The 26,223-nt window shown below is 42.5% G+C and overlaps 3 protein-coding genes across 7 annotated transcripts in view; 1 reads left to right on the forward strand and 2 right to left on the reverse strand.

The window, feature by feature from the left end:
* Nucleotides 1-2,783: 2,783 nt before the first annotated feature.
* On the reverse strand, nucleotides 2,784-16,190 carry Ak6 (adenylate kinase 6). The gene is made up of 5 exons (XM_052159709.1): nucleotides 15,931-16,190; nucleotides 13,847-13,939; nucleotides 4,809-4,867; nucleotides 4,571-4,716; nucleotides 2,784-3,370 (listed from the first exon to the last, which is right to left on the reverse strand). Exons 1-5 carry the CDS (start codon nucleotides 15,956-15,958, stop codon nucleotides 3,178-3,180), a joined length of 519 nt encoding a protein of 172 aa, XP_052015669.1. The 5' UTR covers nucleotides 15,959-16,190; the 3' UTR covers nucleotides 2,784-3,177.
* Taf9 (TATA-box binding protein associated factor 9) lies at nucleotides 12,111-13,939 on the reverse strand. Its single transcript, XM_052159708.1, has 2 exons — nucleotides 13,847-13,939; nucleotides 12,111-13,132 (listed from the first exon to the last, which is right to left on the reverse strand). The coding sequence occupies exon 2, from the start codon at nucleotides 13,113-13,115 to the stop codon at nucleotides 12,324-12,326; it is 792 nt and encodes a 263-aa protein (XP_052015668.1). The 5' UTR covers nucleotides 13,116-13,132; nucleotides 13,847-13,939; the 3' UTR covers nucleotides 12,111-12,323.
* The window catches only part of Rad17 (RAD17 checkpoint clamp loader component), a 33,152-nt gene continuing 22,747 nt past the window's right edge, over nucleotides 15,819-26,223 (forward strand). The window contains exons 1-4 of one of the 5 annotated variants that reach the window (XM_052159699.1): nucleotides 15,819-15,932; nucleotides 17,402-17,506; nucleotides 22,099-22,353; nucleotides 23,548-23,631. In XM_052159699.1, the coding sequence (XP_052015659.1) occupies nucleotides 17,465-17,506; nucleotides 22,099-22,353; nucleotides 23,548-23,631 (381 nt within the window). In that variant the 5' untranslated portion in view covers nucleotides 15,819-15,932; nucleotides 17,402-17,464. The other 4 variants (XM_052159698.1, XM_052159701.1, XM_052159700.1 and 1 more) reach the window with 4 other exon arrangements.

Genomic DNA, 26,223 nt, shown 5'->3' on the forward strand with positions numbered 1-26,223 from the left:
GTGCATTAATTCTCTGTGCCAACCCCTTGTAATAACTGAAGGCTTTGTGATTGTCAAGCACTCTCCCAGGCTTAAAGATTGTGCTAGTAGAAATAGACATCAGATCCTTCTCTGGCAGTAATGAATTTAGCAATTCTTCTCCAGAGCCAGTCTGTATTGTCCTTAGTTACTTAGACGTGAGGAAAATCCGACTTTGAACGGATTTTATCTTGGGAGACCTACAGCCTCTATCATGAACTGTGTGGAGTCTTTCTCCGTGCAATCAATCACCTCGCTTTTGTACTTGATTCTATATTTGTATTGAAACTAGTGAACTACTTCTAGGAGTGGCTGTGTGAATTCGGAGCTCATTAAAAAACAAACATGTTTAAGACTGCCTGGCATACTAATATATGTTATCACTCTTGTGTTTGTGATAGTAAAAATAGGTAAACGGCCGGGCGGTGGTGGCGCACGCCTGTAATCCCAGCACTCTGGGAGGCAGAGGCAGGCGGATTTCTGAGTTCGAGATTAGCCTGGTCTACAAAGTGAGTTCCAGGACAGCCAGGGCTATACAGAGAAACCCTGTCTCTAAAAATCCAAAAAAATAAAAAAAAAAAAATCTGAAAACGTATGTCCACCAGAAAATTGGTTAACCCGAACTAAGAAGTCGGGAGTCTTGGAAGGTAGGGGAGGGGGAGAAAGAAGAACCACTAGCCTCCTTTGACACATGCGCGCCTGCACTTACACCCGTCTGTTCTACAAAAATGCTGCACACGCAACTCTTTTAACAAATGTGAAGTGTGTCTTTGTGGGGTGCTGGTGATCGACACAGTGGCCTTGTGATGATTTGGATGAGAATGGCTCCTATACGCTCATATTTTTGAAGCTTAGTCCCTTGTTAGTGGAACTACTAGGTTTGGGGAGGATTAGATGTGACATTGTTGGAGGAGGAGGTGTGTCACTGAAGGTGGACTTTGAGGTTTCAGAAGTCCAAAGCAGGACCTGCATCTCTCCTCTGCTTGTGGATCAGATGTAAGCTCTTAGCTACTCTTCCAGAGCTGTGCTCCCCGCCATGACGGCCATGATGGCCACCGACTCACTGTCTGAAACTCTAAGCAAGCCTCCCAATCAGATGCTTTCTTTTATAAGTTGCCTTGGTCATGGTTTCTCTTCATAGCAATAGAACAGTGAGTGACTAAGCCAACCTTTGTACATCTAAACATTTGCTATCACTAGTCACATCCTCAGTCTGTACATTTAAGTCACCAAATTTTAAATCAGATTTTTTTTTTTTCTTCTTCTGTGACAGGGTTTCTGTATCCTGGCTGTCCTGGGACTTGCTTTGTAAACCAGGCTGCCTTCAAATTCAGAGATCCATCTTCTCTGCCTCCCTAGTGCTAGGATAAATGGCATGTGCCACCACTGCTGGGCTATTAAATCTGAATGTTAAGATGGTAAAAATTTATCTAAAAAATAATTGTATTTTCTGAGATGATACAATCCTCACATAAATTAAAATACAGAAGACGTGTGTCCATGTGAAAGCCTTGGAGACTGTTACTCGGGCACCTTACATTATTTTAAGGCAGTTGTTTTTAAAATAATAAGACATTTTAAAATAAGAGATAAAATATTTTAAAAATAAGACACCTTATTTTTTTTTTAAAGATTTATTTATTTATTATATGTAAGTACACTGTAGCTGTCTTCAGACACTCCAGAAGAGGGTGTCAGATCTTGTTAAGGATGGTTGTAAGCCACCATGTGGTTGCTGGGATTTGAACTCAGGACCTTTGGAAGAGCAGTCAGTACTCTTAACCACTAAGTCATCTCTCCAGCCCCCCCTTATTTTTGACTTTAGCCTGGAACTCATGAAGTAGGCAAGCCCCAGAACCCTAGACAGCCACCCGTCTCCAGCACTCAAGTTACAAGCAAGTGCCTAACACCAAACCTATCTTTTAAAAAGGTAGATTCTGGGAATCGAACTCTTGTCCTTGCAGACACTTTACTGATAGCTATTTTCTCAGTCCTACTATTTTTTTTTAAGTGAATATATATGTTTTATAGACATCGGATCACTGTAAGAATATGTAGGAAACCAGTACAATTATTCCCTAGAGGGAGGTGACCTGGGGAATGAGGTGGGCTAGAAGGCTAATATAACATTTATGTATACAGAACAAGTATCACTTGTTGTGTCCAGCGTAGCTCCAGGGATAGATCTGAGTGGCAAGGGAATGAAGACAGACAGAAAGCGGGGCATCAGGTGGACTGGGCCCTGTGAAGGAGAAACCTCAGCACCCTGTAGCTCTCATGGGGTCCATGACGGGGTCACGCCCATGTCTGGTACACATCCACTCAGACTTCACTCACTGGCATCCTCCCTGGCTCCCCACAACTGGTGTATGTTCTTCTGTGTGTGGTGTCGGCTGTCCTTGACTACACTTCTCAAGCAACCGCTGGCTGAACCCTGAGCTAGCCCATTCCAGCCACCTAGTTAGCCAGCTTGTCCCAGCGGCTGTTCCTGTCCCCTGCTGGGTTTACAGACAACACTTTCTTTATGCTTGTGCACCTTATCCACTGTACCATCTTGCACATGCAAGTGAGTGCACACCCGGTGCGCATGAGGAAGTCAGACGATGATAAACCAGTAGGAGCTGGTTCTCTCCTCCACCGTGTGGCCTGTGTGTCCCGGACCCTGAGGCTGCGGTCTCAGCCTCGGTCAGGTACTCGTGCTTACTCCGCCATCCCAGCAGCCCCGCCTCTAATTTTTTCAAAATAAAAAAGCAATGCTGACGATGTATCTTTAATTTTCCATTTTTATTTTAAGAGATCACCTACATTTTACTGATTAAATTTAAGAGCTAAGTACCCATTGATCAGTTTATCATCAATTCAATTTGAAGACAATTTTCAATCTTTAATAAGTTATATTCATATCTGAGATTGTTTAAGCTTTCTCATGGAGAAAAAGAAATCCAGGCAGCAGCCACAGCTGCAACACAAGCTTTCTTCTGCTCATCCTCGGGCATTCCTACTACGTGGACTGGGTGACTGCAGCCAGGCTTTTTCTTTGAAACAGTCTTACAATGCAGCCCTGGCTGGCCTAGAACTCTATGTAGACCAGCTGCTGCCTCCTAAGATCTGGGACTAAAGGTGTGTATGGTAGTGGTGCCTGGCTACCCAGCCTCTAAGTTAAGGGTTATGATCTTTAACCCACTGCTCAATCCACTTTGAGATTTGGTTGACATTGTCCTCTAGCTGTTCCGGTTCATTACTGGGCAGCTGATGCACAATTTCTTCTTTGTAAGAGGCTATGGCTTCTTCATAAAGAACTTGAAAAATCTCACACTGAATATTGTCTTGTAGTTTCTTCTCATTATAACCTCTGGAAGGCAAAGAGAGGTTAAGCAAACACGACAGCATTACCTATAGCTTCGGGAACTATTTTTTCAAATATTCGAACTGGACACTTTTTTGAATATACCAAAATTTACACAAAAATACTCCCATACTCTCTTCACGCAGAGGAAACAGACTAGCATCTATGAGAGACTTCTTTGACTAAACTGAGACTCATGATACTGACATTTAGGTTTATCTAGATCAAGTGCTAATTTATTAGCTGCTCAAATAATTACCGATCCACTAGCCAGTGATCAAGTCCCTACCTCAATCCAGATTCTTGGCTATGAGATAAATAAAAAGATCTGTGGCAAGGATTAATGATAAAGACAGAGAGCACACAGGAGGACAGCGTGGGATACTGTACATCAATTGGATAACTCACCACAAAAATGTTACCTGCATTTTACCAATCCTAAAGGTAATAAAAGTAACTTACATACTGTTTAGGCAGTATATAAACCAACTAACAGCCAGTTAAGGCCCAGAGGACCACTACATGGTATCTGATTGTTGAAAAGCCATTTGGAGTCTTTGACAGGAATAGAAGTGTTTGATAATGACACTTCAAGAACCAGCCTGATTCCATTTTGTTCCTGGAAGCCATTCTGAGCTGGGATCAAAGGTGTGTGTCATACCCAGCACATATCTTGTTAACTTTCATAAGCTTCCCTACTGTTGGAATAGGGATAATTTGAAGGGATAGTGTATAAACAGAACATTAGTATTTAGTCCTTTTTCTAGGAAAGGCTTGTATAGAGGATAAAACATGATAATGTGGGAGTTTCTATCTGGTATATTTTACTAAATCAAAATTTCAGTTGAAGCTGGACAGTGGTGGCGCACGCCTTTATTCCTAGCACTCAGGAGGCAGAGGCAGGTGGATCTCTGAGTTCAAGGTCAGCTTGGCTCACAGAGTGAGTTACAGGAAAGCCAAGGCTACACAGTTGGGGGTAAGGGGAAACTCAGATGAGGTATTCTGTTCCTCAGGAAGTACTTACCTGGGCTTTACAAATGTCTTTGGCTCAGTATAATCAAATCCACAGGTATAGTTTACAGAGAGCAAATAAAGCAGCTACTTTTCAAACTGAGAGTCTTCTCATGGTAGTATCAGCCAACCCCATGAACCTGAATAAAATTTATTTGCTTCAAGAACAAAATCAGAGGTTCTTCTTTCCCTTACCTTGTTTCAAGTCGTTTGTACAATATACCATTATCTGTTCTCAACACAAACACTATATGAAACCAGCGTTCAGGAAAGAAGTCACAGCCGTGGTAATCAACAATCACACCGCCCTCTCGCATCTGATGCTCTAACTCATCGACGACCTGTGACGAACACACACACAAATAAAAAGGATGAATGCTCCTAGGAAGACGGCAGTGAATTCGCCTATGTGCCCGACAGATGTGGTACTTACCCTGTCCTCATCCAGGATGGGACAGCCGTACTCCTTGTCATAACCATCGTATAACTGTCCTGTAAGAGGGTTACACAAGCTCGTTAGGAGTTCCTATGCAGCTTTCCCTGACTTAAGTTAATTAGAGATTTGAGGAAACCCATCGATGATTTCTTCAGATCAAGAAAGAACTCACTCTGTAGACCAGGCTGGCCTCTAACTCAGAGATATGCCTACCTCTGCCTATCTACCTACCAAGTGGTGAATTAAAGGCATGGCCCACCACTGTCTGGCCCAAATAATTTCTTAATAATAAAAGGTTTACCTCCATCCCCCTTTAAGACAGGATCTCACTATATCTCTGGCTGGCCCTGAACTCAAGAGATCAATCGTCTTGAATACTGGGATTAAAGGCCTGAGCTCCTGCCACTAAGTTAACAGATTGACTTTCAGTTATGTACCCGTCCATGTGTAGTTACATGCCTATGAGTGTGTGTGCCTGCAGAGGACAGGACCATTAGGTCTCCCTGGAACTGGAGTCACACAGTTGTGAGCCATCTATGGGTGCCAGGAACTGAACTTTCTCTCTCTGGAAGAGCAGTATGCATTCTTAGAGTCAGTTCTCCAGCCTTTAAGTATCAAATTCTTTATAGAACAGCGGAGGAGATAGCCAATATCAGAGCTTCTGAGACTATTTAGTGGAAGAAACTAACAATTTTATTTATTTATTTATTTATTTATTTATTTATTTTGGTTTTTCGAGACAGGGTTTCTCTGTGTAGCCCTGGCTGTCCTGGAACTCACCTGTCTGTTGGCCTCGAACTCAGAAATCCGCCTGTCTCTGCCTCCCAAGTGCTGGGATTAAAGGCATGCGCCACCACCGCCCAGCTCTAACATTTTTTTTATGTTGTTATTGATTGGTAGGAAAAGAGAACACGTGGACAGACAAATATAAACACTCTCATACACATGCCGATCAGAATTCAATGTCAGCATGCTGAAGGCAGAGGCAGGCAGATCTCTGTGAGTTCCAGGACAGCCAGGGCTACACAGAGAAACCCTATCTCAAAGAAACAGCAAACAACACAAAGCCACAAAAACTAAACAAAAAACCAGGATTGGGCTCCAAACTAAAGAGGTCAAGAATATAAACTTGGGGGCTGGAGGGATGACTCAGTGGTTAAGAGCACTGACTGCTCTTCCAGAGGTCCTGAGTTCAATTCCTAGCAACCACATGGTGGCTCACAACCATCTGTGTAATGGGATCGGATGTCCTCTTCTGGCACACAGGTGTACATGCAGATAGAGCACTGATACACATAAAATAAATCTTTAACACACACACACACACACACTCTCTCTCTCACTCATTCCAATCTCAGGTTCTTGCTTCTGGAAGTAAATCCTACTTCCTGGTCTCACTTTCATAAGGGGAAAAAAGTCATTCCTTTCAAAAGGTAGACAGACGATCTTGGACTTGGGGATATAACTCAGCTGTAGAGCACTTGCCTTGCACTCACAGGTTAAACTGCCTTTTAGTCCATCAGTGAAAGGCACCCGCTGTTCTTTCAGAGGACCCGGGTTCAGTTCCCAGAGCTCACATGGCGACTCTTAACTGTCTGCTGGCATCAGGCAGATGCGGTAAACACTGAATACACCTGACCCATGCTTTCAGGGTCTGCCCTCCTGGAGGCAGGGAAGGTGAGGCGGTCTGGGGAGCAGAGCCTGCAGCTGCCACTGCTTCACACGGTGGCCAGCAGGGTGTAGAGGGGAGGCACTAACCGGCCAGGAGAGCTCCCGGCACCTTGGCCAGCCAGGCCATGACTCCTAAAAGTTTCACAGACTCGCAGTGTCACTGTATGGAACGTGGTGAGTCTATGGGGCTGACGAGAAGGCATACTGGTAAAGAGCATGCACGGCTCCTGCAGACCAGAATTGTTTCCAGCACTCACGTGGGCAGCTTCCAACTGTCTGTAACTCCCAAATCCAGGGGCATATACTATACCTCTGGTCTCTGTGGGTACTCCCAAATACATACAGACATACACATAAAAATATAGAGACTAATCTGTATTACCATTTCTTAAGATTTACTTCATCTAGGAGTGCTCTATCTACATGTACACCTGCAAGCCACAAGAGGGCATCAGAACTCACAGATGGTTGTGCACTACCATGCGGTGGCTGAACAGTGACCGACTGAAGACCTCTGGAAGAGTGAGTAGCCAGTGCTCTCAATGACTAAGTCATCTCTCCAGGCCCCCTTCAAACTATTTTAAAACAGCCAAGTATGACATAAAACACCTTCAATCCTGGCATACAAAACACCCATACACATAAGCATTTTTTATTTAAAAAAATTAAATGCTGTCTAAAAATTAGATATATGTAGTAAAAATAACCTTTAGAATTAGAATCTATTGCAATGTTTGTTTTACATATTTTTTTCCTTTGATGGTTTATTTAATGTGTATTTATGTTTGCCTCCATATACCTGTGAACCACATGGATTCCTGGTGTCCAGAAGCCAGAAGGGGACGGGACGATGAATCTTCTGGAACTGGAGTTACAAATAGTTATGAGCTGTGAGTGCTGAGGACCAAACCTGGGTCCTTAGAAGACCAGGCAGTGCTCTTAACTGCTGACCATCTCTCCAGCCTCCTTGATGTAGAAATGATGGCTCTACTTTTTAAAGATTTAGTTACTGTATATGAACACTGTCATTGCTTTCAGACACACCAGAAGAGGGAGTCAGATCTCATTACAGATGGTTGTGAGCCACCATGTGGGTGCTGGGAATTGAACTAAGGACCTCCAGGGGAGCAGTCAGTGCTCTTAACCGCTGAGCCATCTCTCCAGCTCCTATTTTATTTTTTAGTATTGGCTGTATATAGTATGTGTAGAAGAATATGTATAGATCAAAAGACATGTAAGTCTTCACACTTGTGTGATTTTACCTTCTGAGACATCTGTTTTGTCTCCAAAATATATGTGTGTGTGTGTGTGTATATATGTATATATATGTGTGTGTGTGTATATATATATATATATATATATATATATATATATATATATATGTAAAATATATATGACAGAGAATTTTTTGTTTTGTTTTGTTCTTCTCTTCCAAGACAGGGTTTCTCTGAGTAGCCCTGCCTGTTCTGAAACTCACTTTGTAGACAAGGAAGGTCTTGAACTCAGATCCACCAGCCCCTGCTTCCGAAGCGCTGGGATTAAAAGTGTGCACCACTACCATCTGGCTCATGAAGGTTATTTTCAACCATGCCAACACATTTGAATGAAACGGTGTAATATAAACTTTCAAATACTCATTTCAAAAACCCTGAAAAACATGTACTAGCTACTGAAGAGATAATAAGAACATACTAGCGAACAGAATATATAAAGTTCTTCCCTCGAATATATAGTAAACCGGAGAGGACTTGGTAGGTAAGTCTGAAAATTGGCGTGTTGCTAGGGGAGAAAATGGGTGGGCACCTGGCATAACCTCAAGATGTTAGGGGAGGCTTAAAAGAAGTAGTGTTGTGTTTGTGGAACACGTGTGGGTAGGAGTATCTGTGCAGCGATCAGGACATTGGCTACCGTTCTCTACTGCTCTTAGTCGTACTTCAAGTCAGGGCTTCTTACCAAATGAAGGAACAGGTTGGCTGGCCAGCAAGCTCTCAGGATCTCCTTGTCTCCAACTGACAGTGAGTGACCAGTACATGCAGCAATACCCTGCTTTTACCTAGTAGTTGTAGAATAAAAGTTCTTACCTACAGAGCTATCTCCTAGAGGAAGCTGCTTCTAGATCACAAGTAGTTAGCTGGAGAAGAGGCAGAGAGAACTGCAGAGACTATCTTTTTTTCTTTTCTTTTTTTTTTTGGTTTTTCAAGGCAGGGTTTCTCTGTGTAGCCCTGGCTGTCCTGGAACTTACTCTGTAGACCAGGCTGGCCTCGAACTCAGAAATCCGCCTACCTCTGCCTTCCAAGTGCTGGGATTACAGGTGTGCGCCATCACTGCCCGGCTACAGAGACTGTCTTAACCAAAGTAAACAAGATAATCGGAGACAGGGAATGGGGCTGGGGGTGGGAGGTTGAGAACAAGTAGAAAATGGTTTTAAGAGCTTACGTAAGCTGAAGTCAGATCAAAAAGACTATCAAGACTGCATAAGAATTTAGATTATGGAAAGTCATTAAAGTATATTAAACACGAAATAAGGTGATTTGCTTCTCATTTTGATTTTTGGGCAGACCGTGAATTGGAGGAGCCAAATCTGAAGTTTTCGGAATCCTTTATCACGGGGCTGGAGAGATGGCTCAGTGGTTAAGAGCACTGACTGTTCTTCCGAAGGTTCTGAGTTCAAATCCCAGCAACCACACGGTGGCTCACAACTGTCCATAATGAGACCTGATGCCCTCTTCTGCTGTGTTTTAAAGGTAGCTACAATGTACTTACATATCTTACATAAATTTTTTTTAAAAAAAGGGAACTGGGCGGTGGTGGCGCTCGCCTGTTCTCCCAGCACTCTGGGAGGCAGAGGCAGGAGGATTTCTGAGTTCGAGGCCAGCCTGGTCTACAAAGTGAGTTCCAGGACAGCCAGGGCTACACAGAGAAACCCTGTCTTGAAAGAGGGAAAAAAAAAAAGGGAATCCTTTATCAAGGTGACTTCAGAATTCTTGGTAATCAGTGACTACAGACTACACTCAGAGTTGTGAGAGTAGAGACAGATTTTAAAGTTTACTTCAAATTTCAAAAGAATGTATGCACTTCAGATCATTAAGAGGAAGCTGTCTATATTCTATAGTTATTCATACACATGATCTTAATGCAGCAAAGATCAAAAAGTTTCATTTGATCAAATGACTGAAAGCTCAAAACATTAAATCAATTTCCTATGCGAAGTTTTATGATTTGAGGAAGCTGTAAGAGGCACAAAATCCCCGGTGTGAGAGAAGCCCGCTGTGGGTTCACTGAATGGGGAAGAAAGGGAAAGAGGAGCTACAAATAGAGCTGGAGACCAGTTTGTAGGAGATCGAAGCCCCAAAGCCGAGCTGGGTGGCAGGCACATGCCTGTAAGCCCAGAACTTAAGAGACCGAGCAAAAGGGTCACAAGTTTCCAGACAGGCCTGGTTCTAAAGCAAGCTAGAACTGCATAGACTCTCCTTCCTAAAAGGCTCCTCCCACCAACGTTCCCGTCCAGCCTTGCCGCTCTCTCCTTTCTCATCCTCTTCTAACATCAATGAACAGCATCCAAAGGAAGGCGAGACACTGCAGACTGAGAGGTTCCCACACCCTAGGCTGGCATCTCAGGTGGCAGATACTTAGATAGCGTGTACCAAGCTGAGTCTGAGCCCCAGCACCAAATAACCAGATGCCGGGCGTACACTTAGCAATGGCTCAGCGAGTAAAGGTATTTGCTATCTTACCATTTGAGTTTGATGCCCAGGGCCCACAAGGTGAGAGCTGGCTCCTGTGAGTTGTCCACTGACCTCCACAATTGCCACAGGGCTCAAACCAATACAGACATACAAAATTAGTATTAAAGATAATTCTAGGTGGAGTCCCCACACCAAGGAGGTAAGAAAGGAGTACTGCATAGATTTTTTTTTTCAGAGAAACTATCAAGTTAGAGACCAAGTATAACTGCACAGAGAGTACATGTATATCTGTGGGAAGTAGACTCAAGAACCATTTCACGACATGCTTTTTAAGTGCAGTAATTTGGAGATGTGTTTACAAAGTTTAGACATGTATAACAAGTATCTAGAAATTAAGCTTCCACTGGGCAGTGGTTGCGCACGCCTTTAATCCGAGCACTTGGGAGGCAGAGGCAGGTGGATTTCTGAGTTTGAGGCCAGCCTGGTCTACAGAGTGAGTCTAGGACAGCCAGGGCTACACAGAGAAACCCTGTCTCGAAAGAAAGGAAGGAAGGAGGGAAGGAAGGAAGGAAAGAAAGAGAGAAAGAAAGAAAGAGAGAAAAGAAATTAAGCTTCCAAAATTATGAACATGAGTCATCAGGTGGAAGATCAGTCTGGAGTAAATGGGGTTATGAGCAGGAGGGAAAGGGTCACAAAGACTGCTGCTACAGACCCAGAGGAGTCACCTGAGTTTCAGTAAATACTTGGGGGTTCGCAGGGTTATTCCTTAGCTAAGGTAAGTACACAGTAGAAGCTTGCCAACCCCCAAGTTAATAGAGAAATAAGGATCTCATTACTGTGCAAGTACTCCGTGGTATTGGCATGTATGTATGGTTCTATGTGAAATGAACTCAATACCCCTGTATTATTCTTCCCAGACCTATGTGTTCCCTGGAGTCATTGTGCAAAAGGCTACTAAACTAAGGGTAGGAAATTGAGGATGTTAGTAACACTGAAACAATTGTATATGAGAAAGACCACCGAGCGGAGTGATCCAAGACAGGACACACAGGATAAGCATTCTTCTTTTCTTTCTTTCTTTCTTTTTTTTTTTTTTTGAGACAGGGTTTCTCTGTGTAACCCTGGCTGTCCTGGAACTCACTATGCCTCTTCTGAAATCCACCTGCCTCTGCCTCCTAAGTGCTGGGATTAAAGGCCTGAACCACTACTGCCCAGCTGGATAAGCATTCTTATACACCCACACTACTGAGATGCTCAGTTAGAACCATTTGAGCCAGAGTTAGGAAAACCATTTAAACTTTAAAAAGTGAGACGGGTCTAGAGATCAATCAGTGGCTATTAGTACTAGCTATTCTTCCAGAGGACCTGGGTTCAATTGTCTTAAACCATTTGTGATCCAGTTCCAAGGGATCTGAAAGCCTCACCTGGCCTCCTCCGGCACCAGGCACACAGCATAGTGCAGTGCACTTACAGGAAAAACACCTATATACATGAAAAATTGGAAAAAATGCCCAAGTATAACCAAATATGACCAAAAAGGTTCCATTCAAAAAAGGAACCGAGAACTAGACCACCGAGGAAGTTAAATCTAAGCGTATAAATGATATACTTTATATGAAGAAATCTTGACCAAGTAGTCTCTTCAAATAATGTGTCATGATTATATAAATCAGAGAAAATACCTAAGAGTGACTAAAATATCTGGCTGGGTGTGGTGGTGAACACCTTCACAGGAAACACAGGCAGGAGGATCTGTGAGTTCAAGGCCAGCCGGGCCAACAGTTAGTTCCAGGATATCCAGTGCTACAGAGAAAGACCCTGCCCCCAAAATCAATAAACATCTGAAGACATTAGTGGTAAAAAGCACAACAGATGCAATGACAAAGGTTGTAAATTACAAGCTGAGGGGGAAATTGTTTTTGAAAACATAACTGCCATCAAATTGGTAAGGACAATTTTATTTTTTATGCATAAAGGTTGATGAAAAACCATTACTAGTTCTAGTAAAACTGAACATTTAAATCAAAAAGCATAGTAAGTATACTTATTAAATACTACTTTCTAAAGTACAGCTTCAAAACATCTAACATGCCTTTTAGATTTCAGTACAATGGATCCAAGACCAAGAATACAGGTTACATGCGTCAAGGCCAGATTACAAATTATCATAGTCATCATCATCATCGTCATCATCATCATCATCATCTTCACGTTTTCTTTTCAGTGCATTGGCTGACTCGGTTGTATTTTGTGATACCATATTAGTAGTAATAAGAATGTTTTTGGACCCAATTAACGATGGATTAATAAGAACATTCTGAACTGCTGACGTTGCAGGAATGGAAGCTTTTACAGCAGGGGACTGAGAAGCAGGCATCTGTACTGTAAACCTCTGCCCTGTGAGGGACATCGGAGTGCCCACTTTAGTTGAAACTGACATGGTTTGTGGGGTTGGTGTGCCAAGTGTGGGAGTACTTGGTCTACTAGAAACTGAACCAACACTTAACCTTGGGACTGTTATTCTCCCTGCAGGAGTAGGTGCCTTTTTTTGTAAAGACTTAAGCCTATAGTTTGGAGCAGTTAAGCAATATCTATCAGGTGGTAATCTAGGACCTGAATATGGCTTGATCAATGGCAAAGGGGTTTGGTTTCTTTGTCTTGCAATATCTAATAAAAAATCTCTCGGGGGAGGAGAAGTGAAAGACTGGTCAGCACGGCACTGGATTGCCAATCGGACATCATCTGCATCCACAGTAGCTTTCTTAGCATGGCTCGAATAGATCTTAGCATCATCTAGAATTGTGGTCACATATCGGAAGGCAAACTCCAGCATCTGATTTATAACTCTTGGCTCATATTCTGTAATCCCCATATCCTTCAGGATTTGTGCCATCATCTGTGCATCTTTCGGCATGCTCTTGGGAGACGCCATCTTGCCAGACTCCATGATATCCGGTGATCAGACTTTAGGTCATTTAAAAAAAATATGGAAATTAGATCAAACCGAAATAGTTACTTTAGTAGCAACTGTTAGGAATTTAAAATACAAAACATCAACCTTTCTCTAATTAAGCAAATTTAAACTTCCCTTTGCTTAAATACGGAATTTCCTCTTTGAATGTGGACTATAAAAAGGATGACACAAATAAGTTAAATAATAAAAGATTAGGGGAAAACAGGGTAAAATAAGTAAAACTACCACTTTAGACTATATGCAGCAAGTCTGGGCATGCAACTGTCAAGGTGATTTTTAAAAAATAATATAGTTACATCCTAATGGTTTGAGTTCACAGTAATCTGTCCTTCCTGAGAGATCAATATAATGTCTCGTACATACATTTAAAATCATCCAAACTTTTGTGTCTGCTGAACCCACAACAGTTTCCATCTTTTTTATATTCAGATCTTATCTATCCAGTCTCCTAACAGAAACTCTCCTAATTATTACTGTTCCCAACAATTCTAGTTATTTTGGGTTAGGGAAGGGAAAATGTCCAAAATAACTATGTAATACCACTATCTACTATACCTGTGATACTTTTCCTCAGTCCCTAGCAGAATATAAGTCACTTATTACCAGGACCTTTTAGCTTGCTGAACCCTCTAGCACACTTAGCGGTACTAACACTCTACTAACTTGACTTAAAAACAAAAATGCAACATCAAAGCAACTCTTACCTTCTTGAGCTAGATCTCCAACATTAACGTACTTCAGCCCCGATCTTGATGCAAGTTCTTTGCCTAGTGTGGTTTTTCCAACGCCTGGTGTACCTGCAAAAGAAGCCACAGAAAAATATTGTTCAAATACTACTTATTAGATGTCAGACATATTCTGCCCTTAAGGTTCTTAATTGACATAAACAATTTTTTAATTAGCAGCCATATATGAATATATACCATGAACTAATAATTCCCCAGAAACCTGGTATGGTGATGTACGCCATTAATCCCAGCACTTGGGGCAGAGGCAGGTGAGAATCTTTGTGATTCAAGATCAGACCAGGTTCCATGGTTTCAGGACAGCCAGGGGCACATAAGACCCTGTCTCAAAACCAAACCAATCAAAAAATTCTCCAGAGATTACTAGTTATCAGTGTCTATAAACTAAACTCCAGGGATAAGACTGCAGCAATTTTGATGCCAATTCTGCCTGCCAACAACATAAAATTCCCAGCATAAAATTAGGCACCTCAAATAAACTATTGTCATTTATTACGTTAATAAAAGCTTAAAAAATATTCAATGGAAAAAATGTTAAGTAGTATGAGAAGTAACATTACTACTATTTACCCCGACACTAATAACTTCTCCAGAGAGAACTACTGTAAACAAGTTTCTTAACTTCCTATGTGTTTGTGTGTATCTAAAGGATACTTGGTATGCATTTAAATATGTGTATACGTACACATTGTATATATCCACACACAGCATGGATACCTTTTTGCAGGACACTATATATTGTTCTTTGTTTTTCTCCTTTTACAGCTAATACCCTTATAAGACAATCAAATACATAATGCTCAAATTTAAAATTACTTAGGTCAATTTGAACATTATAAGAAATCCTGAAAAATCATGTCTTTATATTCAGAAAAATTATCTTCACTGTAATAATACACCAGTCTCAACCCTTGACTCATTCAGATTTCTTATGATGATGCTCTTGTTCCTTCCCACCCCCCATCCATCCACCCCCCCCCCCCCCGCAGGGCATCCTTATATTAGGATAACAGACATATGCCACCTCATCTAGTCTACGTCGTTCTGGGATCCCATCCAGGGCTTCGTGCCTACTAGTTATAGTAACTTACTCTATCAACTGATCTACATCACCAGGGTCGTCTTCCTCTGTAGCCTATTGGCTTCAGAATCTTAAACCCCCAAGACACAGTGTGACCACGCAAATCAAATATTGTAAAATGTTCCTCCTAAGGAATCTTAAAAGCTAAAGTCGGTAGAGCTGGGACAGACAACCTTAGGATTCATTACCTGACAAAACACACGGCAGCTTAATTTTTTTCAATCAAGGGATAGCATCTATATCCACTGCATTTTTTTGTACAACTGGCCTATGATGCTACCAAATGCTACAACTTGACGTGTCTTAGTCAAGCTCCGAAACGTCCCACCCACGATCAGCTCCGGATCACCACCAACATCCACGAACGCTCAGACACCTTAACACTGAAACAACAACAAAGCCCGTGGCGCGGACTGAGCTAAGCAACAATCAGTCACGGCTGTCTCTTCACAGGCATCCCCAAATCATCTACCGAAACCTTCCGGGGAGTGTTTCTCAGAAGCAAAGGGATACTAAAAAATTAAATAAATAAGGTGAGGACCAGGAAGGCCCGCGGACTGGGGCACCCACCATTACCACATCTCCTAACGGCTAAGAACTGGCCCCTGGCACCTCGATTTTAAAACCCCCAAGCCCGACCGCGACAAAGGACCCGCAGCCCGTTCTCCAGGCGGAGATACCGGATTGACAAAGACTAGGTGTCCGGCGGGGCAGCGGAGCAGGACCCGGGCGCCGCGCTCCTTCGCCGCCGCTCTCCTCCTCCCCGTCGCCGCAGCGCGTCTGGCTAACCGACCCGCCGCCTCCCCCGCTCCCCCGCCCCCCAGCCCAACGGTCGCGAGCGCCGGGTCCTGACGCGACGGCAACACGGCACGCCGCGCGACCTGAGGAGCCCCGGGACCTCACCGCCCTCGGCAAACCCCGGCCCGGCCCGGCCAGACCCGGCCCCGCCGCGCGCCCTAACCGGTGAGCAGGATGTTCGGAAGCTTCATAGTCCTCCTTCACACGCAGCCAGCGCCTCGGCTCACGCGCCCGCCCGACGGACGAGCTCTCCGGGGAGGAGCCGGAAAGGGCGGGCGGTCGCGCGCGCCGGCCCGCGGCGAGGTTCCCTCGAGGCCCTCCGCCGCGCTCACACGCACTTAGGCTCCTCTTGGCACGCACCAGGGACTCCCCTGGCCTCGGGTCTTACGCTTCCATCGAATGGCGGGAGGCCCGGCCCCAAGTCCGGCCTGAGTTTCGGGTCAGGCAGTCCGCTGGACGCCTACGTCACTCGCTCGCTTGCCGGCCCCTCCCCTCTGGCTGCGTCGCGGAAGCGCCGTCAGTCAGGAAGGACCCCAGGAGGCGGGCCCTCCTGGAAGCCTGCGGCTGAGCTGGGAGGGCTGGGCGGTTACCTTTCCACTGTGCAGCCTGGGCTTCTTCACTTATTTCCGCCCGCGAGGGGCCTCAGCTCCCAGAAAGTAAGGACGCCGCCGCTTCCGCTTTATTTATTAATGCCCTGGAGGCGTGAGGACAGCTATGTCTTCACGCCTACCTGGGCTGTGTTCCTTCCGACCCGCCCTCCAATATGGACTGGTGTAGGGCGTAGGTGGGCAGTCCTGGCCTGGAGCCATGGTGCGAGGTGTCACTCCTCCGCTCACTGTTGATTGCAGAAACACCTAGGGCTGATGTGTAAGCTTTGTGTCCCTGTCCCCTGTGCAGTGTGTGAGGTGGAGGTGGATCGGCTAGGGGTAGTCTTGAAGTTCTCGTTATCTCCAGCGTATTCCGTGAGCCTGTATCTTCAGAGACAGTTGTTTGTTTATCGAAGGAGGTGATTGTCATTCTTGTTTTCAAAGAGCCCTGATCATTGAGCATCTTTTATTTCGATAAGAATAATTTCTTAAGCAGACGATCTTATGTCCTTTTGGAATGTCAGACCTTAATCCTAAATTATATAGGGAGAGAAGATGTGATTATTAGGTGGGAAAGTTTTTAGCGTGTGGGCTTATGTATACCTATAACTCTAAAATAGACCAGGGCACCTTCCGATGTATAGGTTTATCCAAAATGACTGATGACTCTGACTTAATTGTGTTTTTTTCTTAAATTGTAAATCTACTGTATCTTGCAACATGATATGAAATAAGAATTTCAGTATAAAAATGCTCATATGGGATTAGTTTTTCTTTATATCAAAAGGTAAGTGCACAAATATGTGGTTTTTCTGTTTTCATTCATTGAGTTTATATGAAAGCTTTTTTATTTATGTTATACCACCTCACCACAAATAGATTATCTGATAACATTGTGATCATTTAAAATTTACCTTAGGATTTTAACATCTTTATTTGAGCCCCTATTTCATGATTGATTATGTATTTTGATATTGATTACTATTAATTCTGTATTTACAGTTTTTCCTAATTTGATTTTTCCTAAGTTTTTCTTTTTTCCCCCAGGTGAATTATACTTCAACATACTCTTAAATTGTATGCTACTGATGGGAACTGTTGAAGTTTATAATGTCAGAAACTTTCCTTAGACCAAAGGTATCTTCCACAAAGGTATGGTAGACATAAAACGGTCATGTGGTACTTGCCTAAAGAGAATGAGAAAAGTTTGTTCATTCTCATGCCTTATGCCTGTCAAAGTTGTGATGGTCAATGTGTATTGTAATTAGTGATTTGCAGTCTGGTAAGCTGCAAAACAACTATAACCATAATTATGAAAAGCCTCTTTTTGTTCTTTTCTTTCTTATTTGAAATTAATTTATTATTATTGCTATTATTATCATTATTATTATTATTACTACTACCACTGCTACTACTATTATTTGGTTTATTCAAGACACGGTTTCTCTGTATAGCCCTGGCTGTCCTGAAACTCACTCTGTAGACTAGGATGGCCTCAACCTCAGAAATCCACCTGCCTCTGCCTCCCAAGTGCTGGGACTAAAGGCGTGCACCACCACTGCCTGGCTTTTTTTTTTTTTTTGTTTATATATTTTAAAGCAGAGTTTCTTTGTGTAGACCTGGATCTCATGGAACTTGCCCTTTAGATCAGGCTGATCTCTGCTTCCTGAGTGTTGGGATTAAGAGCTCGAACCACTCTGCCCAGCTTTGAAAATCCCAGTTACATAAACACTCTTGAAAAGATATGTATGTGGCTGTTGGTTAGCTTAACCACAGGCTCTATCTGACCCTGACATTCAGTGTGTCATTTTTCAGCAATCTAGGAATTGTGAGGGGCGTCCAGATTTGTGCAAGAGAACTGGGAGCTGTTTCCCTAAGAGGGACTCTTAATTTTTTTCTGATTTCAAAATTATATAACTTTGCTGTTTTTCTTTCTCATGGTAGATGGAAGAACTAAAACTACAAACTAAATAGCATAAAAATCAATATTGTCTTCAGAAGGTTTAGTACAAAACTATTTTCATGCACTTTTAAATACAGAAGAAAGAAAATAATTATAGTGTCATTGCCAATCCTTTGACAAAGAAAAAATGAGTTAGGTGGCTATGATAGCATTTTTTCTTGACATCTTTTTTCTACTTCTGATATTATTTCTGATCCTCTGACAAAAGGGTGAAATGTAAATTAGCATTGATAAGAGTAATCAGCCCACATTTGTTCCCATAAGCCTTATTTTCACTTCCAGTTTTGGAGTCTGTCTCTGAGAGGACCATCATCTAACAGGGAGTTCATAACTGTAGCTAAGTCTCCTCTGCTGATCTCCCTCTTACCCTCCCCCCCTCCCCCTCTCCCTCTCAGTTGGCAAGACTGAAGCCAGGGCCTATCGATGCCAGGCAAGCATCCTCTTGCTAAACCATGTTGCTGACCTGAGTAGAGGATCCTTGAAGAAAGTGTATTCTTGCTTTTTTGTCGTTAGTTAGGCAGAAAGTTTCAAAACTAGGTGATATGTTAGATTTTTCTAGATTTATAAATAGAGTATTAAAATTCACTTTTGGGGTGCTGAGGAGATGGCTCAGCAGTTAAGAGCTCTTCCAGAGGACTGGAGTTCAATTCTCAGTAACCACATGGCAGCTCACAACTGTCTGTAAGTCCAGTTCCAGTGGGTCTGACACCCTCGCACAGACATACATTGCAGGCAAAGCACAATGCACATCAAAAAATCCATTTTTAAACTTTTGTTTGTTTGATTTTAAGTTTTTGAGGCAGTTTCTCCTGTAGGCCAGGCTACTCTCAAACCTGCTACTGTCCTCTCAAATGCTGGACTTTGAAGTTGGTGCTGCCATGCCCAGACATTTAGAAATTTTCATTATCTTAAAACCTTTTTAGTACTGTTATTTTAGGTTAGAATTGCTCAATTCACCATTCTTTTATGGTGCCATGCTTTTATGAAGGTTTTAATTTTTATTTATTCTTTTGGTTTTTTGAGGCAGGGTTTTTTCTGTAGCTCTAGCTCTTCTAGAACTTGCTTTGTAGACCAGGTTGGCCTTGAGCTCAGATTTCCCCCTGCCTCTCCCTTTCAGATACTGGGATTAAAGGCGTGTACCTTCACCACCCGGCTTTTACCAAAGTTTTTAAGGAAAAGGAAATAATAGGGGGAGATTGGTGAGGTTAGCAGTTTCTGTGGACTAGAACACCTGGACTTTCCTGTTCTGGTGGTTCCAATATTCTTTCCCTAGACAGTTCCATGAGAAAGATATCGCCTTCGCCAGAAAGCCTGTCTCACTTATTAAAGTGCTGGCTGCTTCATACACTGAGAAGAATACAATGCAGTCATAACCACCAGGTGCAGCATCAGGATTATTCTTCTTCTTCTTTTTAAAGATTTATTGTTAAATGTAAGTACACTGTAGCTGTCTTCAGACACACCAGCAGAGGGCATCAGTTCTCATTACAGATGGTTATGAGCCATCATGTGGTTGCTGGGAATTGAACTCAGGATTTTCAGAAGAGCAGTCAGTGCTCTTAACTGCTGAGCCATCTCACTGGTCCTAGGATTCTTCACATTTATTTTTATAAAGTCTTAAGATAAATATGGTGGGTATGATGGCACATGCCTTAATCAGAGGCAGAGGCGGGATTGCTGAGTTTGAGGCTAGCCTGAGTAGAGTGAGTTCAGAGGACAGCCAGGGCTACACACAGAAACTGCGTCTCAAAAAAGTAAACAGGTTGGGGGCTGGAGAGATGGCCCAGCGGTTACAAGCACTGACTCTTTTTCCTGAGGTCCTGAGTTCAATTCCCAGCATCCACATGGTAGCTCACAACCATCTGTAATGGGATCCGATGCCCTCTTCTGGTGTGTCTGAAGGCAGCTAGAGTGTACTCATGTACATTAAATAAATAAAACCTTTTTTAAAAAATTTAAAAAGTAAACCTACATAGATACATGATGCGAGTGTGCAGGCCAGAGGTCACTACTGAGCATCTTCTGGTTTCTCACTGAACGAGGACTTTATCCTGGACTAGACTGACCAGGTATCAAGCTGCAGGAATCTTTCTATTTCTGCTTCCCCTTATGGTATCACATGTATATGTATACATGCCACACATGCATTTTTCCGTGGGTACTTAAAGGTCAAATTTAAGTCATCATGCAAGTGCTACTATCTCCCTAGCTCAGTTTGTGAATCTGTTTTTTCCATGCTGGAGGAGTGAACCAGGCCCTTGGGCAGTAATAGGTAAGTGCTGTACTGCTTGGCCGTATCTTGCTCTTTCTGCTTTTTAATATTTACGTTTTTAATTCGATTATTTTATGTGTATAGCTGTTTTGGCTGCATGTCTATATGTGGACCACATGTGTGCCCACTGCCCACAAAGGCAAGAAGAGGGTAGTGGATCCCCTAGAATTGAATTTGTAGGTAGAGGATTGTGAGCTGACATGTGGGTGCTAGTAGTCAAAGTGGGGTCCCCTGAAAGAGCAGCAAGTGCTGTTAACTGCTGGGTCATCTCCAGCCCAGTATTTATGTTCTAGTTATACCAAGAGATTTAAAACAATGTTCTGGACAGAAAGATAGCTTAGTTGCTAAAGGCCCTAGTCAGCAAGCTTGCTCTCCAGGCTGACATGATAGAGGAAGAGAGCTGACTTCCAGAGATGGTTTCCTGACCTCCACACGTACAGTGTGACACACACAACAATAGAGCAAATAATTTAAAAATTAGTGCTGGTGACATGGCTCAGTGGGCAAAGTGTGTGCTGCCAAGCCCACAGCCTCAGTTCAGTCTCACGAACACATGCTGGCAGGGAAGCAGTTCCCAGTTTGCCTTCTCTCTACAGGTGTCGTGTTAATGCATGTGCACACACAAAATCAGCAAACTAATTAATGTAAAAAACTCTTTGGAGACTACACAGTGAGACCCTGTTTCAAAAAAAAAAAAAAAAAAACTATCTTTAGTTGGGTGTGTTGAAACATGCCCGAATTCTAGCATTTGAGCCTTGAAAACAGGAGGCGTAAGCAAGACTGACTCAGAAGATGTGACACACTGTTTCAAAAAAGAATAAAGTCCTCTATTTTAACCAGGAAAGGCTGGTTAATTAAAAGAATTAAGTTTCTGTTCTTGCTTTATGGCATCAATCATTACCATGACTAAATATGCAATTATGCAAAATTTAACTCTTATTCTTTTTTTGTTTTGCTTTTTTGTTTTTCAAGACAGGGTTTCTCTGTGTAGCCCTGGCTGTCCTGAAACTCACTCTGTAGACCAGGCTGGCCTCGAACTCAGAAATCCGCCTGCCTCTGCCTCCCAAGTGCTGGGATTACAGGTGTATGCTATCACGCCCGGCTTAACTTTTATTCTAAAATAGAAAATTAACTAGTAATTCAGAGAAACAATTTTATCTGAAGAACTAATTTGTTGCCTGCACTTGAGAGGTAGTGACAGAAGGTTCTCCAGTTTTAGGCCAGCACAAATTACACAGCAAAACTCTCTCAGAAAAGAAAGCAAAAATCAACGTGTTGAGTATGGCTACATCATGCCTGTAGTTCTAGTACTTGGGAGGCTGAGACAGGAGCAATTGCTATTTAAGGCTATCCTTGGCTACATAGTGCCTTCCAGATGAGCTTGAGAATGATCCTGTTTCAAAAATTACAGCTAGGTGGATAGATAATTTGCAGAACGTTAAGTGTTCTATGTAGTTCAGAGAGAATCGGTGTAGAAGCTGTAGTAACGGTAGCTTCATTTCCTCTCAGGTGACAGACTGGGTGGCTCCGGCGTTTGATGATTTTTCAGCGAATGCTGCCATCACCACCATCACCGCTTCATCTCCAAATCTGAATAACTCCAATCACAGAAGAAAATATTTGCCCTCCACAATAGAAAGTAACAGATTGTCAACTAGAAAAAGAGGAAGACTGTCTTTAGAACAGACTTATGGTCTAGAAACTTCAAAAGAACATCTGTCTGACAATGAACCATGGGTGGATAAATATAAACCCGAAACTCAGGTATGCACTGAATATCGTACAAACATGTCTGCAGTTCTTTGGATGGATGAGTGTGCATAAGAAGACATTTTCAGATTTTTATTTTTAAGAGTCCTTTTAGCTTGGTGTGGTGGTCCACACATTTAATCCCATACTCAGGGGCCTGGTTAGCCTAGTGAGTAAGCCAGCATTATCTACATGCAAGTTCCAGGAAAGCTAGGATTAGAGAGACCGAGTCACAAAATAAATACATAAGGAAAGTGTGGTAGAGAAGAAGAACACTGTTTTGTTTTTTTAATGTTTAAAGACTGTGATACTACCAGGTTATTCTGTAGTTGTACTGTCTTTTCTCTGTCTTTAACTCTATGCTAGAATTTACAAATGTAATACCATTTTCTGTTTCTTTTCCAAAATATATTGCTAGATTTTTTTTTAGAAGTTTCATGATAAACAGAAGTACAAAAAATTTGCCATGCAGTGTGTCAGCACGAGAATAGGGTTTTTCCATAATAGTATTAAAGTTAAGGGGCTTGGGAGATGCCTCAGCAGTTAAGAACACTGGCTGCTTTTCCAGAGGACCCAAGTGCCATTCTAAGCACCCACAGGATAGATCACAACTATCTGTAACTACAGTTCAAAAGGATCTGATGTCCTCTGAGTGGGCCAGGCATACTGCTGCGTTGACATACAAATGTGGGCAGAACACCCATTCATATAAAATGAATAGTATGAGAGAATTGAGCTGATGAGGTGGCTGGGAAAGGTCCAGGCAAGCGCATGGTGGAAGGTGAGAACAGACTTCTACAAGTTGTTGGCACCCCCAAACAAATTAATAAGCATAAAATATAATCAAGTATAAAAGCTTAGTAAGTAAAAATTTAAGTATAATCAAAAGACTCTATGATAATAGCACATTACTGTTTTTCAAATGTTTTTAATTTTTCTTTTAATGTGTGAGTGTTTTGTGTGTGTGTATGTACATCACTGTGTGCTGGTACCCACAGAAGTGGAGAGCATTGCATCCCCTGGAACTAGAGTTAAGATGGCAGTGAATCACCATGTAGTTGCAGGAATCAGCTAGGTCCTCTGGAAGAGCAGCAAGTGCTTTCAGCTGTTGAGCTTTCTCTTCAACCCATTTCGTTCACATTCATATTAAAAGCTGCTGACAGACTAAAAATGTTTTGAAACATTTTTAACCTTATATTTTTATCTTAGCATGAACTTGCTGTGCATAAAAAGAAAATTGAAGAAGTTGAAACCTGGTTAAAAGCTCAAGTCTTAGAAGTGAAGCCGAAACAGGTAAGTAAATGTATTTAAAATATTTAGTATCATTTGTTCTCTGACTTAGAAGATGTTAATCTTCTTTTTCTTTTTCTTTTTTGAGACAAAGTCTCACTATGTAGCTCTGGCTGGCCAGGATGGCCCCAGACTAACCAGAGATCTCTGCCTGCTTCTGTCTCCAGAATGCTGAGGTTATCATGTAGCCCAGGCTTCCCTGGAACTGACTGTGCACCCTAGGGTGATCTTGAATTTACGAGGAGGATCCGTCCTCCTCATCCAGGTTCTGGGATTACAGATGTGAGCCACCACACCTGGCAGGATGCTAATATTTTATGATCACTTTGTTTGTACCTTCAACAGAAGCTTCCTGATTTGTTTTTTCCCACCTCTCTAAACCCCTCCTAGAGGGGCTAGGAGATGGTTCAGAGAGTTGGACAACTTGAGTTCAATCCTTGGGTACCACATGTTAGAAGGACAGAATCAGTTCCTACAGTTGACATCATCTAGTGCCACACCCATGCCTCCCCACAGTGATAACTAAATGAATGTATTTGTTTGCTTTGTTTTAAAAAACTGCAAGACTTGACATTTCCCCCTTATTTTGTCCCCTTTTCCCCTTTATGTTACAGCATCAGCCTAAGGCATGTAGTAAGCCAACGAAGTGCTAGTGTTTTTAGCACATCCCATTATTTCACAGTAAAACAAGCAGTCAGTTTACATAGTAGTGGTTTAAAAACAAACAACTGTATCTGGAAACAGTTCTCACTAATGTTAGCTTGCTGTTTTGTTTCACTTCCTTATTCCACAATTATTTTTAGCCCCTCCTTAAAAGGTAGAATATTTTTTCTTCCTCTTTAGAATCTTTAAACATATAGGAAAATAGAAGCATTCATATCTCCGCAATATAGCCATCCTCTTTTTTTGTAAATCCTTTATGTTAAATTAAAACTGACTCTGGGTGGTGTAGTGGCACACACCTTTAATCTCAGCAGTCTTGAGGCAGAGTCAGGAGGCTCCCTATGAGTGCAAGGCCAGCCTGGTCTACAGTGTGAGTTCCAGGACAGTCAAGGCTACACTGAGAAACCCTATCTCAAAAAAGAAGAAGAAAGTATTGATATATGCTATAACATTCGTGAAGCAAAACAAATTCCTGACATTTCAGCCAGGTGTATTAGTGCATACCTTTAATACCAGTACTCAGGAATCAGAGTCAAGGTGAATCTCTTGAGTTCAAGGCTAGCCATGACTAACATAGTTGAAACTGTCTCGAAACAACAGAAACCCTGACATTTCAGCCAGACTTGAGATTGTATGTTATACCTTTCCGTAACCTTTTGTTTTGTTTTGTTTTGTTTTTGAGTGTTCTGGGCCTCACTTTAGACTTCTTTTTTTTTCCTCAAAGATTTATATATGTGTATGAGTACACTGTAGCTGTCTTCAGACACACCAGAAGAGGGCATCAGATCCCATTACAGATGGTTGCGAGCCACAATGTGGGTGCTGGGAATTGAACTCAGGACCTCTGGAAGAGCAGTCAGTGCTCTTAACACAGTCCACACTTTAAACTTCTATTCCTAATTTGTTATATATACCATATTCTCCTTTTTAAAAAAGGAGACACCGTGTGCAGTTACTTGTCTTCAAAATGCTTTCCGCAGCTGGTGTGTTCAGCTAGAATCTAAACAAGAGCCAAGAGTTGCGTTTGACTGCTGGGTCTCTTAGTCTTTGTTTCCTTTTCTTAATCTTGTAACAAACAATGTGTCTTTTAGTTTTTCTCTCAGTATGAGACATTGACTTAATCGGAGAGAGCAGCCCTGTTGACGGCAAGAGCCTCATACTTGGATTTGTGTTTGTTGGCTTCTTTTCTCTGACGGTGTGTTCTGCATTTGTATTTTCCAAAGCTTTTGTTTTTCTCTGAGAGATCTCACTCTGTTACCCAGGTTAGAGTCAAACTCCTGGGCTTAAGTATTCCCACCTGAGTCTCCTGGGTGCTGCCCTGCAACCATGAGCCGAGCACCGAGTGCTGCTGCGTTGGATAGCTACTTGGTCAGTGCAGCAGAGACAAATAGTCTAAAGCATTCATTGTAGACTGCCTTCCTCTTGCAGCTGGCACATAAGCTTTGGGGAGATGCTTTGGTAGCATCTGAATGCTCAGTTGCTCACTGATCTGTTGTTTTTAACAGACTCTTAATTGTTTGATTTAACCAATACTCAAGTCAGGCTGGGGTGAAAGCTTGCCAGGTCAGAGAGGCAGAGAAAGCACCCAGCTGACCTTCCTCCTCAGCTGACATCCCAAAGGAAAAGGAAGCTCTCCAGGCTGTCTAAAAACCCCCAAACTGAATGTCTCTCCTCTCTCACTTCCTGTGCATCAGTTTTATCTGTCTTCCTGACTTCTCCCACGCTCCGTGGTTTTTCCTATGTTCATTCCCTAGCAACTGATTGCTTGCTTCTTGAACTATGGTTGACTTTATTCTGTTTACAGTCAGCAGAAAGTTTTTGGGTTAAAGCTAGGGCTGAACTATGCCACGGTTAGAAACAGGTTTTCCCAGTAAACAATATAATCTCAGGGTTCACAGTGTGATCATCCTGCAACAGTGATCCTACACGTTT

Source organism: Apodemus sylvaticus, chromosome 16 (genome assembly GCF_947179515.1).
Source record: "Apodemus sylvaticus chromosome 16, mApoSyl1.1, whole genome shotgun sequence".
Lineage (NCBI taxonomy): Eukaryota > Metazoa > Chordata > Mammalia > Rodentia > Muridae > Apodemus > Apodemus sylvaticus.